This window comes from Lemur catta, chromosome 16 (assembly GCF_020740605.2).
Source record: "Lemur catta isolate mLemCat1 chromosome 16, mLemCat1.pri, whole genome shotgun sequence".
Lineage (NCBI taxonomy): Eukaryota > Metazoa > Chordata > Mammalia > Primates > Lemuridae > Lemur > Lemur catta.
Window position 1 is genome coordinate 22912286 of NC_059143.1, and position 15210 is coordinate 22927495.

The following is a 15210-nucleotide window of genomic DNA, read 5'->3' on the forward strand; positions in this document are numbered from 1 at the left end:
GAAAAAAAAGCTTTAGAAGAGAGAATGTGATATAATGAGAGGTATGCATTAAGAAGATTAATTTGGCAGTAGCTTATAGAAAAGATTATATGGAAAATAGATTAGCAGTAAGGAGATCAGCTGGAATATAATTGCAAAAGGCTATATGATTAGCATTGAAATTTTGAACTCAGTTGGGAGTTGTGGAAGCAGAAACAGAAATGGGGGAGGGGGGATAGGGAAGATCCATAGCAAATAGGACATCTCCAAGACACATAGTAATCAATCTGGCCAAAGTCAAAATGAAGGAGAAAATTCTACAAGCAGCTAGATGTAAGCAACAACTGACCTACAAAGGAAAGCCCATCAGGCTAACAGCATATTTCTCAGTGGAAACCTTACAAGCCATCTTAAATCTTCTTAAACAGAACAACTTCCAGCCTAAATTCTTACATCCTACAAAACTTAGTTTTACATATGATGAAGAAATTAGGTCTTTTCCAGACAAGCAAACACTGAGGAAATTTGTCATGACCAGACCTGCCCCGAAGGAAATACTCAGAACTGCATTATACATGGATCAGCACAATAGATACTCACCAGTGTAAAATCACCCACAAAAAGCTAAAGCTCACGACTCTTATAAAACAATAACACAAGAGGGGAAACAAAGGAACAAGGTACTACCCAACATGACAAACAGAACAGCATGCCATATATCAATTCTATCTCTTAACATTAATGGTTTAAATGCATCACTCAAAAGACATAGGCTGGCTGAATGAATAAAAAAACATAACCTAAATATCTGCTGTCTCCAGGAAAGATGTCTAAACCACAAGGACACACATAGACTCAACGTAAAAGGATGGAAAAAAATTCCACGCAAATGGAAACCAAAAGAGAGCAGGTGTAGCCATTCTCATATCAGATAAAATTGACTTTAAATAAACAAAGGTAAAGAAAGACAAAGAGGGTCAATTATATAATGATAAAGGGAGCAATTCAACAAGAAGGCATAACAATCCTAAATATGTATGCACCTAACACATCAGCTCCCAGATACATTAAGCAAATTTTACTAGAGATAAGCAAAGAAATAAATGCAGCATCATAATAGCTGAGGACTTCAACATCCCACTGTCAGAGCTGGACAAATCATCAAAGCAGAAAATAAAGAAACACTGGACCTGAACCAGACTCTAAATCAAACAGACACCTATAGAACATTCTACCCAAAAACTACTGAATATACATTCTTCTCAGCAGTAAATGGGACATTCTCCAAGATTGATCATACTTTAGGTTATAAAATAGGTCTCAACAAATTCAAAGAAAAAAGCAATATTATACCATGTATCTTCTCAGACCACAGTGAAATAAAAGTAGAAATCAATCACAAAACACTCAAACCTACACAAACTCATGAATATTAAACAACCTGATGCTGAATGATTATTGGGTTGAGCAGGAAATTAGGACAGAAATCAAAAGATTCTTTGAAATGACTGACAAGAAGAATATAAGCTATCAAAAATCTATGGGACTCAGCAAAAGTTTCCTCAGGGAAAAATTCATAGCCTTAAATGCATACATCAAAAAGACAGAAAGATTGCAAATTGGCAACCTAATGTCACATCTCCATGAACTGCAAAAGACTTTCCTTTTTAGCAAACTAAACCGTAAGCCAGCAGAAGAAAAGAAATAATAAAGCTCAGGGCAAAAACAAATGAAATGGAAAACAAAGAAGTAATACAGAAGATCAACAAAACAAAAAATTGGTTCTTTGAAAAGACAAAGTCAACATACAGCTTGCTAGATTAAACAGGAATAGAAGAGAAAGCACGTAATTAACGTCAATTAGAAATGTGACATTACAACCAATACCACAGAAATACAAAACATGCATGAATACTATGAAAATCTCCATGCACATAAACTAGAAAACATACAGGGAACGGACTAATTCCTAGAAACACACAACCTCCCAAGACTCAATCAGGAAGAAATAGACTTCCTGAACAGACTGACAATGAACAACGAAATCCAAGCAGTAATAAAAAAATCTTCCAACAACAACAAAAAAAGCCCTGGACCAGATGGATTCACAGGCAAATTCTTCCAGATCTATAAAGAAGAGGTGATACCCATACTACAGAAATTATTCCATAGCATAGAGAAGGAGAGAATTCTTACCAACATATTCTATGAAACCAGGATACATTGATACCAAAGCCAGGAAAGGACACAACAGACCAATATCCATTATGAATTAAATATGAATTCAGCAGCACATCTAAAAAACAAATCTACCATGACAAAGTGGGCTTCATCCCAGGGATGCAATGATGGTTCAACATATGGAAATCAATAAATGTGATTTACCACATAAACAGAAGCAAAACCAAAGACCCTATGATCATCTCAATAGATGAAGAAAAAGCATTCGACAAAATTCAGCACACTTTCATGATAAAAACCCTCAACAAACTAGGCATAGAAGGAACATTTCTAAAAATTATAAAAGCCACATATGACAAACCCACAGCCATAATGTTGAATGGGGAAAAGTTGAAAACATTCCCTAAAAGAACACAAGACAATGGAGCCCACTGCTACCACTTCTATTCAATATAGTACTGAAAGTCCTAACTAGAGCAATCAGGCAACAGAGAGAAAGGGTATCCAAATAGAAAAAGAGGAGGTCAAACTATCACTCTTCACTGATGACATGATCTTAGAAAACCACAAAGACTCCACCAAGAAGTCAGACTCACAAGTCCATTTACTATATGATTCAACATTGCAGAACAGGCAAAGCTACAGAGACAGAAAACAAGTCAGTGGTTGCCAGGGGCTGGGAACGGGGAAGGAAATTCACTACATAAAAGTGTTAGGGAACTTCTTGGGTGGAAATATTCTTTTGTTTGGGGGGTGGTTTTGTTGTTGTTGTTACCAGACACGGTCTCACTCTATTGCTGGAGCTAGAGTGTGGTGGCATCATCATAGCTCACTGCAGCCTCAAACTCCTGGGCTCAACTCCTCCTCCCGCCTTGGCCTCGCAAAGTGCTACGATTATAGCCACCACGCCCGGCTGGATGTAAATATTCTAACTCTTGATTCTGGTGGTAGTTACACGACTGCATATGTTTGTCAAAATTCACATAACTGTATACCTAAAAAAGAGAATGTTACTATATATAAATTATAGTGCAATATATCTTTAAAAGTGTGAGATAATATAAGCAGAACTTTACATAATAGAAATTGTACTTTTAATAATCATTTGTTGAGAAAACACATGTGTGCCTATAGAGTCCAGGGTCTGCAATAACTCCAGAAGGACAAGGGGGCGGGTAACCTTGACCCACAGCACAATTACATTAGCATCCTGAGTGGCCATTCAGCCTGTATATTTTCCTCCTCCAACCTACATCTTTCTCTGGGCTCGGTCCGTCTAGGTTCCATCCTGTTGCTCCACCACTCAGAATTCTCAGTAACCCCTTTAATACTCATTATTGGGAAGGACTTTGAAGGTCGTGAATTCCCAGCTGCAACATACTGTGGAGCCCCTGACTGAGAGTCAGTGAGCTTCTACAAGGACATGCTGGTAACCATGTGCTCACCCCACTCATGATGCAGAGTACTCCATGGGTAACAGCCCTAAATAGCCAGAAATGTTTATGTTCTGGCTTATAGAAAAAAACTCAGACTTCTCGGGAGTGCATTAAAAAGCCTCCACAATCGAACTCCAAACTATATCTCTGGTGCATCTCCTTTTGAGCCTCTCAAATGTTTCCTCACTCATATGGGAGAGGAATTACACTGTTCCTTTTCTCCTACATAGATTGTATTTATCCTTGATGGTCAAGCTCAGATCCCATCTCTTCACAGAAGCTTTCCATGAGCCTAAAGTCACTTCTTCCTTCTGTGAATTATTGTCCACCTCATCAGCTGTTACCTGTTGAATGGACAAATACATTTTCCTGATAATTAAAGTATAAGCAACTTTAAGGCATATGCTTCTTGATAACTCCCGTGGGGATGGCTAGGAGTTACCAGCTTACATCAGGAAGCTACTCAATAGTTCTTTCTTTTTAATTAGTTGATGAACTTAAAATATCTCTTTAGTCATATTTCCAAGGTCAAAAGAGAAAAGAAGTGGCCAAAATCTAGATCTTGAACCATGGAACTGGGTCTGGATTATGGCCACAGAAGCAGCACAGCTGATTCTGAGGGAGGTGTGGGTACAGGGATAGGATCAACCAAATAAACCCTCTTTAATCCTAGCTGGTGCTTCTGACCCAAAGCCCAGTGCAGCCTCCTGGTAAACTGGGCTAAGCTACAAAGCATCATGAAGACGAGTCCGGAGAGGAAAGTGGTCTGCTCCGAACCACCTGTCCATCAGGCCACACCTGCTTCCTCCTTTCTTTCACAGACCATGGCAGGACGGGCCATCTGAGTGGCCTGCAACCTCAGGCCTGTCCTGCTGCACTAGCTGCATGAGAGCTACAGGAGAAAACAAAGAGAAGCCCAAAGAAAACCAGCCAACTAGATAAAAGCCCCTTAAACTTCCCCTTCTGTCCTTATCTCTCCTCCTCATAGGTGGGGGTGGTTGAGCTTTGAGTGACTCTAGAAGCCAAAACTCTAATTTCGTCTAATGACTGTTTATGGATAGACTCCTTAATACATGTGTGACCAGTAAGTCCGATATGAATCCAGACCAATGCTAGGCTATCTTGACTTTGAATCATCAGAGCTACAGATGTTCAGCAAATTATGATAAATTCTGCCAGATAGAGACAGGGTGGGGCTGAGGTTGCCGTTCTTGATGATATAGTCCCCAAATACGGGGTATGGCAGCATGCAGGGTAAGAGTTGTGAAAGATTCTTATACCGGGGAGTTCTCAATTGTTGCTCCCGACTAGGTTGGCCCCTAAAATTCAACCTTGAAACTAAAACTACAATTAATAATTGTGGTCTAATTAATATATCCTAGATAATGTTTGCCTTTACATGGATGATTATCTACATGGACAAGGAACCAGGGGGAGACAAAGGCTTTTTCAGTGTTTATTCAACGCTCCCTGGAGGAAGAGAGGCTTGCTAGATTAGGCAGACACAGCACTCCAAGCACGAGAAAACTATACGCTCCAGTGAAGCACAAAAACTTTTCTAGGTTTTCCCACAGTCTGGATAAAATATTCTCAAAAAAATTAGCCAAGTCCCTTAGCTCCAGTTTCTTGCTTACCCAGCCACCATCTGACTATTAATTAAATTGGTATTATGGCTTTAAAATGAGTCTTTTATGATTTGCTTACAATTAATCAAACTCCTAGGGCTTATTCACTTCAGGGGGAGCTGACAAAATTGAATTCTTTAACCTGCAAAGATCCAGGGCCCCAAAATACTATTATTCCCCCTCACCCCCAACCAGGAGGCCCAGCCCAAACACTTGGCCAGCTAACTCTCCACTCGGCTAATCAGCTTACTCACAATAATATCAGTGGGAATTTCAGTGTCAACAGATCACGGGCTAGCAGCTGACATGCATCCTCAGAAAATCAATGAAGAAGAAATACTTTATCTGTTTATATAAAAATTTTTAATACTCTGAGCAAGAGTGAGATCCCATCTCTACTAAAAAAAAATAGAAAAAATTAGCTGGGTGTTGTGACACACATGTAGTTCTAGCTACTTGGGAGGCTGAGGCAGGAGGATCACTTGAGCCCAGGAGTTGGAGGTTGCAGTGAGGTATGATAACCCCACTGCACTCTAGGCAGGATAACAGAGCAAGAGTCTGTCTCCTCCCGCCAAAAATTTTTTTAAATAGATAATCCTGTCCATTATAAAGGAGAGGGCAGAAGAACCATAAACTAAAAGCTGGGCTGAGTTGTTCATTAACTATTGCACATTCTGTAGTAGGAAGAAGAATGTTGCCATCAAAGTAGTATTCTTCACCCCAATTAAACATCTAAGCTATAGCAGCGAGGTCAGATCGTGAAGAAAAAACACTACAAGGCTAAGAAAAGACGTAAACATGTACCTTAAATGTTTCTCTGATGCTCCTTTTGTTTTATGGCCTTGGGTCCTCACTGCTGCTGCTATAGCGAGAGAGCACGCGGTATCTATAGCAACCACTTAGGTCTCCAGGAATGCGGTGACCCTTGACCTTAATTCATCCCTCTTCATGGATCCCATGTAACCATCTTCTGAAAAGAGCTTTCCGGAACTCAAATAAACACTGGAAAGGAAGACCTTCTTATCTTTGGGAGTGTGTGTTTAGCCCTATAACCCTCTCTCATTCCCTCAGGCAAGAAACATTGGACTTTTCTTGTATTTGTCATTGACATTTGTTACATGTAAGCATTCCTTCCACAAAGAATGCATTCCCTCTCTCTTTTTTGTTTTTTCCTTCATGTTTCAGCCTTTCTCTTCTCTCGCCTAAAACACAGCAAGCCTCTTCTCCTGGAGCTGTCTCACTTCAACTCCAGGCTACCTACATTTGATCTTTAAGCCTCTGCCAAAATTTTTGCTTCTTTTTATATTAAAAAATAATCTCTGTCTCTGTCAGTTTTATCCATGACTTTCCAATCAGATTCATGATGCTCCCTGTCCTTGAAATTGCCTCACTTTCTCCTCACTCCCTTGTCTTGTTCAAATGCAAATTGTATGAATGATTTGCAGATCGATGAGAGTTCAGAAAGCAGGCAAGTCAAAGTGGCCAAGGGCATGAGGCTTGGAGGATGCTCTAGGACAGCGATTTACAGAATCAACCATGAAACGATGTCAATAGGATGGAGTAGTGGGTGGGAACTAACAGGATGAGATGTAGCAGAGATAAACATACGAGAAGAACTTTGACAATGAAAGAAAAAAAAAGAAACAGAGATAAACATTGGTTCCCATATTTAGGTTAAAATTCATAAATGATCAAAGGACAGGATGTTGGATAACACGTGGTGATTTTAGATCATTGCTACCAACCAATCACAATGGGTAGTGTTATGATGAAGGAAGGCTCACAGCTGCTACAGTGACGAATACACTCAGGGGACAACATTTGCAGCAGATTGCCTTTGGGAAGGGAGGCAACAGTGTCCATGTCCTGGGGGTTGACCTGATTTCATCTGGATGATGTGTGTGGTTTCTGAGCACCACACTTGAGAAGAAACATTGACCAATGGGAATGCGCCAGGAGGAGAAGGTCAAGGTGGTGAGGATTCCAGGAACTATGTCTGAAGAGGATTCAGAGAAGTGGGAATGTCTATTTGGCAAAAAGAAAATAAGCTGTCATTCACTATTTAGATGGCTGTTAGAAGATCACAAATTTTCAATAGGCTGGGCAGGAATATAGATGAGAGAAACAGGACTTGTGTAAGAAAAGAAAAAACCTCAAGCATGATAGGCCACTAGAAATGTTGCATAGCCTCAGACTTGGAAGGGAGGCCCTGGGAGTTGTGATGTCTGAGAATGACCTCCGGCTGACTGTTGTCTCGTATGAATGTGGGCCTAGTCCTGCCATCTTTTCTGATTTCTCAACAGAAGCCAGAAATCCAAATTTTTATGCAACATGTCTTGATTTTTAATTTTAGCCACTATTTCAACATGTTTAAAGCCCATAGTTGCCCGTTCACAAGGTCTACAGAGATGATGCTTGGTTTCAACAGAGTGTGGTGCTAAAATGCTTAGGTGGGTGACTTTGCTTGGGTTATGAGAGAACTTTCAAATATTTCAGATCCATAGTCAGAGAAAAGTCTCTCTATCCTGGTTTTAAGCAGTAGGAAATAGTCAAGAGAATATTGGATGGCGATATAGGAGACATGTTATTCGAGAAAGGATTTTCTCAAATCCTTAAGCATAGATGTTGAAGCAAATTATATTAATGTTATGTTTTCACACCAGAATCATGGTTTACAGTTTATAAAATGTTTTAATATCATCTCATATTAAAAGTTATTAGAATAGTCCTTTGAAGTAGAAAAGTAGATATTTCTATTTTACAAATGGGTAAGCTGAGTACCTGAGATATTAAATACCTCCTAGAAGGTCACCCAGGAAATTGGGCAGCAGAACTAGGATTGGATGACTCAGGTCATCTAACTACAAATTCAAAAGTCTCCCCATAGTTACTTCCTAGTTAGACTCCAAGGCTATAAGATTGTATTCCTAGGTACACTCTCAACTGGATTTGCTTATTGTTGCTTTCCTGTGGTTGACCCACTCTCCCCAAGTCTTCTGCACATGTCCATATTCCTGGAAGGCCTTTCTGTCCCTTCTACTACTCCCTGAAAGGACTTACCCTTCATTATTTCCTGTTGAATTTCTTCCAACCTGACTGTCACATATGGGTGTGCTCCTCCAATTCTCAGTGCTCCAAACTGGACTCACCCTTGACATGTATTTGTCCCAAATGTCTGTCTTCTCTATGTCTTCTACATATTTGTCTTATAAGGACAACACACTGTCTTAATTTATTCATGAACAAAGCCACACATGCATATGAACATATGCACATATGCACACACACACACATACAAACACAGGAGTTGGTACTTGATCAATTAATCATAAAATTAGTACAGTTTCTAGACTTGTAGGTTGAACAGGTGGAAAGGAATCTGTTGTCAACCACGGCCTCTAGTTCTCATAGGCATCTCCACTTCCTTCCAGAAATTCTGATTCTGACAAAAGCCAGCTGATGGTCATGTCCCCGCATGCCCAATGCAGAAGAGACAGTAAAAAAGACTTGGTTTTCTACGTTTCAGGCTCATCCATGCCAGTTTGAAATATGTCATTATTCCTTGGGTTGAGATGAACCTTATCTGGGCAGAATACACACACCAAAAAAAAAAAAAAAAAAAAAAAAAAAAAGGAAAGAAATTGCTGACTAAGCAAAGCTTCCAAATGACTTAGTTTGGCTAAAACACAGGCTTTTAAAACTGTAAGCACTGCCAAGGGTTTTCTCTGGTTGACCCATCAGCCATACATCAAGTGCAAGGACATTTTCTAATGCACTGTATTTAAGCCTGTGCAGCCCAATGTCATTTCACATGAAATAAATTATTACAACTTGCATCTGTATCTCCCTCAAAAGACAAAAATGTATACAAAATGGAAAACATACATAGAAATAGGTAAGGGAGGGGGGAAAAAATCCCAAGAATGTTGCTGCATGAAGCCAAGCAGGGAGAAAACTATTTTTGTTTTGTTTGGGTTGTTTTGTTTTGGTTGTTTTGTTTTGGTGATCTAGCAGGTCAAATGACCTAGTAAGAATATTTCGTAGAGCTAATGTTCTGATGCTCTAATCTCTCTAGACAAGGTTCATATTTGTGTGGGTTACTTATTCTCTCTTTGTTGACTAAGTCAATAATCAGAATCAGCAGGTTTGGAGTCAGATTGGCAGGGATAAGGCAGTGTAGCTCAGGAGAAGTGAGTATAAAAGCCCCAAGCTGGGAGCAGCCCTCACAGAACTCCCCTAGTTCGTGGCAAGATGGCTTCTCACGGTCTGCTCCTCCTTTGCCTTGCTGGACTGGTGTTTGTGTCTGAGGCTGGCCCTGCGGTGAGTGTTTGATTCTGTAAAGTCCCTTTCATATATTTAAGGGGAACATTAGACACAATAGCAGTGACTCCTTCCAGTTTTGCCAACCAGCTTTTGTTACTAGGGCAAGGGTACCCGGCATTTATTTTTAACATCATTAATTCAAACTACAAAAAGAATGAAGTTCTGCAGAGCTTACTGAACCGGGGCTTGGACTCTAGGCTCGGTCCTTCATTGCTTTGGTGCACTGGGTTTGCAATGCCTGGTACCTCAATTACCTCAAATAGATGACAGAAATAAAGATATGGTATTAATCAAGCTGTTGATATTGAATTTTCAGAAAAGTATCCCTTTATAAAATTTATTTGGGGGTAAAACTGCATAAGATTATATTCTGGCCCTTTAACTAATTAAAACGTATTTATTGATTCATTTTTGAAAGGCTTGGGGAAGAACATTCTAGGCAGACATCTAATTCTTAAATCCTCTAGAAGAATTAACTAATACTATAAAATAAGTCAGAAAGTACGCTAACGTTATTTTACAACAACTAGTAAGAGGGAATTACTACAGCAACAACTGACTAAAATGATCTCAGGAAAAACTATTTGGTCCTATGTTATGGAACATTACATCTTTTCAGTAATTCCACTCACATGGAGAAGTTAACAAAGCAACTGTTCTCAGAGGGCCTATTTTCTCCCTCAAAATTCATTATACACGTCCCCGGTTGATAGCAGCATGACTGGAGGCAGAAACCATTCTTGCTTTGGAAACAATTATGTCTGTGTTGTACTGAGTAGGGAAGCTCATTAATTGTCAACACTTACGTTCCCGGTAATGGGATCAGTGTGTACTCTCTGTTTTGCTCCATATTTCTGACACCATAAAGACTAAATCCTTTCTCACTGACCAATGTTGTTAACTTCTCACTTGTCTTCTCTATGCCCAGGGCACTGGTGAATCCAACTGTCCTCTGATGGTCAAAGTCCTAGATGCCGTCAGAGGCAGCCCTGCCATCAACGTGGATGTGAAAGTGTTCAAAAAGGCCGCTGATGAGACCTGGGAGCCATTCGCCTCTGGGTGAGCTGCCAAAGGACCCTGCCATGGGCCTTCGTTTTATTTTCCCGTTCACCCCTCCACTTGCTAGAGAGATGCTCACACCATCTGCTAAAGAATCTCTTATATAAGTAGATCAAAAATGTGGGCAGAGGTCCAGTGTGCCCTTAGAAGGATGCCCTCGTCTTACTTTGCTTAGCTGGGAGGCGACCAGGAAGTTGAACATCATTTAGGGCAATTGGTAGGGAATAGGAGTCAGTAGCTTCTCTCCTCTAGCAGTGGTTTGCATCCCTTTTGGATCAAACACCACCTTTAAATGGGTGATGAAATACAGACTCCATGCCCAGAAAAATACACATATACATACACATACAAAAACATATGTGTAATAGCAGGAGTTTCACAGATTCTGTGGTGCCCCTAGGCAACACTGAAAGTGAGAGTCTTTATCTTAGAATTTTAGGAAAGATGTACAATGTGTATTAACTTATTAATGAAAGCAAAGGAACTGAAGGACAGCATTGACAAGGCACCTGTCTGTAGTATATTTGGATCACCCAGAAGCCAGGGCTTTTGTCTAATGAACACTGGAGTGCACCTACTATGTGCAAGTCTGCGGGCTGTCAAGCTCAGTTAAAAAAAAAAATAGAAGAGAGGGACACATGAGTCAAAGTACAGCCACAGACGAATCTCATAGTCACCCAACATCATGTGCAAAAATGGCTTCTCACCTGCATTAGCCACTTCACAATTTTCATGGAATTTCTCTACCTCTACTAGCAAGAATTTCAAAGAAAATACATATTAATTAACCTAAGCAAACTAATCAAAAGTAAGAGGAACCAGGAAACCCTCACCAGCAAGCAGAAGAGGAACTGCTAAGAATCTATGTCTCCTGGGAGAAGAATTTCTGTTGGGTTTTAATTGAACCCCAAGAACCACATTACAGACAATCATTGGGAAGATCATATTCTTTGGTGTGGTTTTAATTGAACTTGTATTTGTTAATTCATTTATGTTTATATATAACATCAAGCACAGCATGAGAAGAAACTAAGTGAGAGATCAACTGGACACCAAAAATATTCAGACATTCTTGCAAATCCTTTTCCTTGTGCCATGAAAAAAAAAAAAAGGAAGTGAAAAGAAGGGGGGAGGGACATGAACAGAGTTAGTAATGACAGCTTCTATTTTTAGCTATGTCAATTTTTGCAGTCTAACGGGGAGCAATTTCTCACATTCAACTATTGAGCTGGTACTTATGTGGAAAAGGAAGTTGCCTAGTATTTGTTATTGGCAAAGAGGTATCGAAGAGGTTAAATACGTGAAAGTGAAAAGAGTCAGATACAGGTTCTTTTCCTACTTTAGATATCCCACTATATGCACAGATGATACTATCTCTGCAAGGTACCCTCATATCACAGGGGCAAGTAGTGAGACCCCGCAGTCCTGGGGAACTGCAGAGTTAGAACAGCTATGGCCACTGCCAGGAACAGTCATGAACTTGTATCCAATCACCAACCCTGAATCCCAAGGGCTTTTTCCTTAAGTAAACATTATACCTATATTTTATTCTCATAAAAGAAAAAATCTACAGTGAGCTTTTTAAGATGTTTTTTACAAATTTCTTGCCGTTTAACTTCAGACAGTTACTAGAGTTTTCCCCCTCCCAACTTGGTTGAGGAAAAATATATATAACACATATATACAAATGTGCGCGTGTGTGGTGTCATTTTGCCAGGCCATTAATTCCGCTCATGCCTAACTTAACCCAGACTTTTACACCTTGTAGGAAAACCAGTGAGACTGGGGAGCTCCATGGGCTCACGACTGTTGAGAAATTTGTAGAAGGGGTATACAAAGTGGAATTAGACACCAAATCCTACTGGAAGGGACTTGGCATCTCCCCGTTCCATGAATATGCAGAGGTGAGTGTATAGACCTTTGAGTTGTTTTGGGTTTTGTTTTTAATTCCAGGAAACGCAGTTGGCAGTTAGCATACCATGGCAATGTCATAAGGAAAGTGCTGAATGACAGCAGGTTCCCTTTCCTGGTCTGCAATCAGAAATCCACAACACTCTGAGAAGCAAACTTTTTTATGAGTTGGGGAAAACTCACTTAGTACCATGACCTCAACTTGCATGACACTATTTATAGTCTCTTCATTCCATTTCATATGAATATTTATTTGTTTTCTGAATAAATAATATGTTTGAATATGAGGCACCCCTCCCGGCCCAACTTAGGATATTATGTAACAAAAGAGAGATGAGCCATTCTTTTTCTCTAAAACCTAAAAAATTCTTCATTCCAAAATACATCTGGCTCCCCAGAGGTTTGGAGAAGTAATTCTTGGCAATGCACACAGAGATAATAAATTTAAAATAATGATGACAACACAATAAATACCATTTACCAAGCACACATCATGTGGCAGACAGTATTATAAGTGTTTTCTATATTTGACCTACTTAATCCTCATGAACAACCCACTGAGGGCAGTCCTATTATTATCCCCATTTTACAGATGAAGAAAGTGAGGCATGGGGAGGTTAAATAACTTGTCAAAGTTCACAGGGCTTTTAAGTAGAGGAGTAGAAATGTTTCCAAACAGCGCCCAGGCTGGGTTCAGCCTCAATTCTGGTTTCTAACACAGTGTGCCTCGGGAAGCTTTTTCCCTGTGAGAAGCCAAGCTAAAAAAATAAGAATAATAATAACCCACATTTGTAACACACTCTCTTCTTCCACTTATGAGGGGTAAGAATCCTCAAACAGGGATACATGGGCCCAATCTCCCCATCTCCCCCTTGTCTTAATTTCTTAAAGCATTTAAAACAGATGGCTGTCAAGGAAATAGAATCCAGACATGTTGGTCAGAGTTAAAGATCAACTAATTCCATCAAAAATAGCTCGGCATGAAAGGGAACTATTCTCTCTGGCTTAGTCACGGATGGGACTTTCAATTGACATAAAACGGTTCTCTTAGTAGACGATGTTACCAGGGAAACTATAGGGGCCTGTTTGACTTCTAGGCCCACAAGTCACCAAGAGAGCCCTAGCTCTCAGCACATCTCTGGCTCGTCCTCAGCCAGGCACCAAGGCAGTGAGCCCAGTCGGGGCAGGTGTAGAGTTTAAGTGGCACCCACCACGAGACATTTGTCCCTAGAGTCTCAGTTCCTACCCTTAAGCACCAGATCTCCCTCCTGGGACTCTTGTCCTCCCTGGGCCTCAGCCCAATGAGACCATCTGAAAAGATTCACTGTCCATACTGCCCACAGCGTGTTGCTCCTGTTCATTAGATCTTAGTTCCCTTGTCTGCTCTTTTAGTATTCATTCAACAAACATTTTAAAAATAAAAACCTTCCATGTGTTGAGCACTCTGCTAGATGCTAGAGATTCAGAAGTGAAAACGCATCCTTGCCCGTGGAATGAAGCGGACAGGGACTGACACAAGACAGATTGAACAGGACCACGGGCCCAACTCAGGACCTGAATGGATACGGGGAACATGTGGTGGATAGAATACCCTGTATTTCATTGTTCGTTATACACACGCAAACATACTTCTTCTTCATGTTAGCATATACATGGAACAATGGGAGAGAAATCTCGGTGCTTGGAGACAGGAGACTTACCTTCCTAATGTGGCTCTGTCATTGTGTAGACTGGGGCAACACAACACTTCAAAAAGATGGTCTGAAAAATGGGAAGAATGTCCCCTTCCAGCTCCAAAATCCTGGGTCTCCAAGTCCGTGGTGGGATTGGCAGTCACCATTCTCGGCAGGTCTTCGATCACTGAATGCCAGTTTTTACTTTCTCCTCACCTTTTTCTAAAACCAAGAAAATAGATGAGAGCCTTTAGGCTCACTGGGATTTCCCTCCGTCAGGCTAGGGCCACCCTGACTTTTAGTGTGAATTTGCAAAGCAAGAGACCTGATCCTACAGGCATGAGTGAAGAACTCTTGTTTTAAAGACTGCACAAGGCTCCAAAGGCTTAGCTCACCAGCAGTTTTGGATTTTTGCTTTTTGTTCAAACAGTTTTTAAGAAATGACAGGAATACAATAAAAACAATTAATATGGCACTGGACGTCCAGTGGTCGGTCCGTGGGCAGCTCACATTTTCCGGGCTGGGTTGGAAACATCCTGTCTGTCTTCTCCCCTAGGTGGTGTTCACCGCGAATGACTCTGGCCTCCGTCGCTACACCATCGCCGCCCTGCTCAGCCCGTACTCCTATTCCACCACGGCCGTGGTCACCACCCCCGAGCAATGAGGGACTTCTCCTCCAGTGGATCTGAAGGAAGGGGGACAGGATTCCGTATAACCAATTTTTACTAAAGCAGTGTTTTCACTTCATAAGCTATGTTAGAAACTCGGGCAGAGACAATAAAATATTCCTGTGAAAAGCACTTCTCATTTCATTTTAATTTGATTTGTTGTTGTTTTTTTTTTTTTTTTTAGTTTCCTCCAAAAAAAAAAAAATCCTAATTTTACAGAGAAGCCAAGGAGTTCTAAAAAGTCTCAGGGCAGAACTCTGGGAGAAATCCAAATTTCCAATGTCTTGCAAGCAAAGCACGTATTGAACATGATCTGCAGCCATTAAAAATACACATTTTGATGCCTTGAACTTAT

At 40.5% G+C, this 15210-nt stretch overlaps 1 protein-coding gene across 1 annotated transcript; it reads left to right on the forward strand.

The window, feature by feature from the left end:
• Positions 1 to 9294: 9294 nt before the first annotated feature.
• Positions 9295 to 14987, forward strand: TTR (transthyretin). The gene is made up of 4 exons (XM_045527600.1): positions 9295 to 9541; positions 10473 to 10603; positions 12372 to 12507; positions 14744 to 14987. Exons 1-4 carry the CDS (start codon positions 9473 to 9475, stop codon positions 14849 to 14851), a joined length of 444 nt encoding a protein of 147 aa, XP_045383556.1. The 5' UTR covers positions 9295 to 9472; the 3' UTR covers positions 14852 to 14987.
• The last annotated feature ends 223 nt before the right edge of the window (positions 14988 to 15210 follow it).

Bases quoted from the DNA above. Each gene is read 5' to 3' on its own strand.
- TTR (XM_045527600.1), top strand. From the start codon at position 9,473: ATGGCTTCTCACGGTCTGCTCCTCCTTTGCCTTGCTGGACTGGTGTTT. The intron at 9,542-10,472 runs GTGAGTGTTTGA...CTCTATGCCCAG, and splicing joins TGTCTGAGGCTGGCCCTGCG to GGCACTGGTGAATCCAACTG. The intron at 10,604-12,371 runs GTGAGCTGCCAA...TACACCTTGTAG, and splicing joins TGGGAGCCATTCGCCTCTGG to GAAAACCAGTGAGACTGGGG.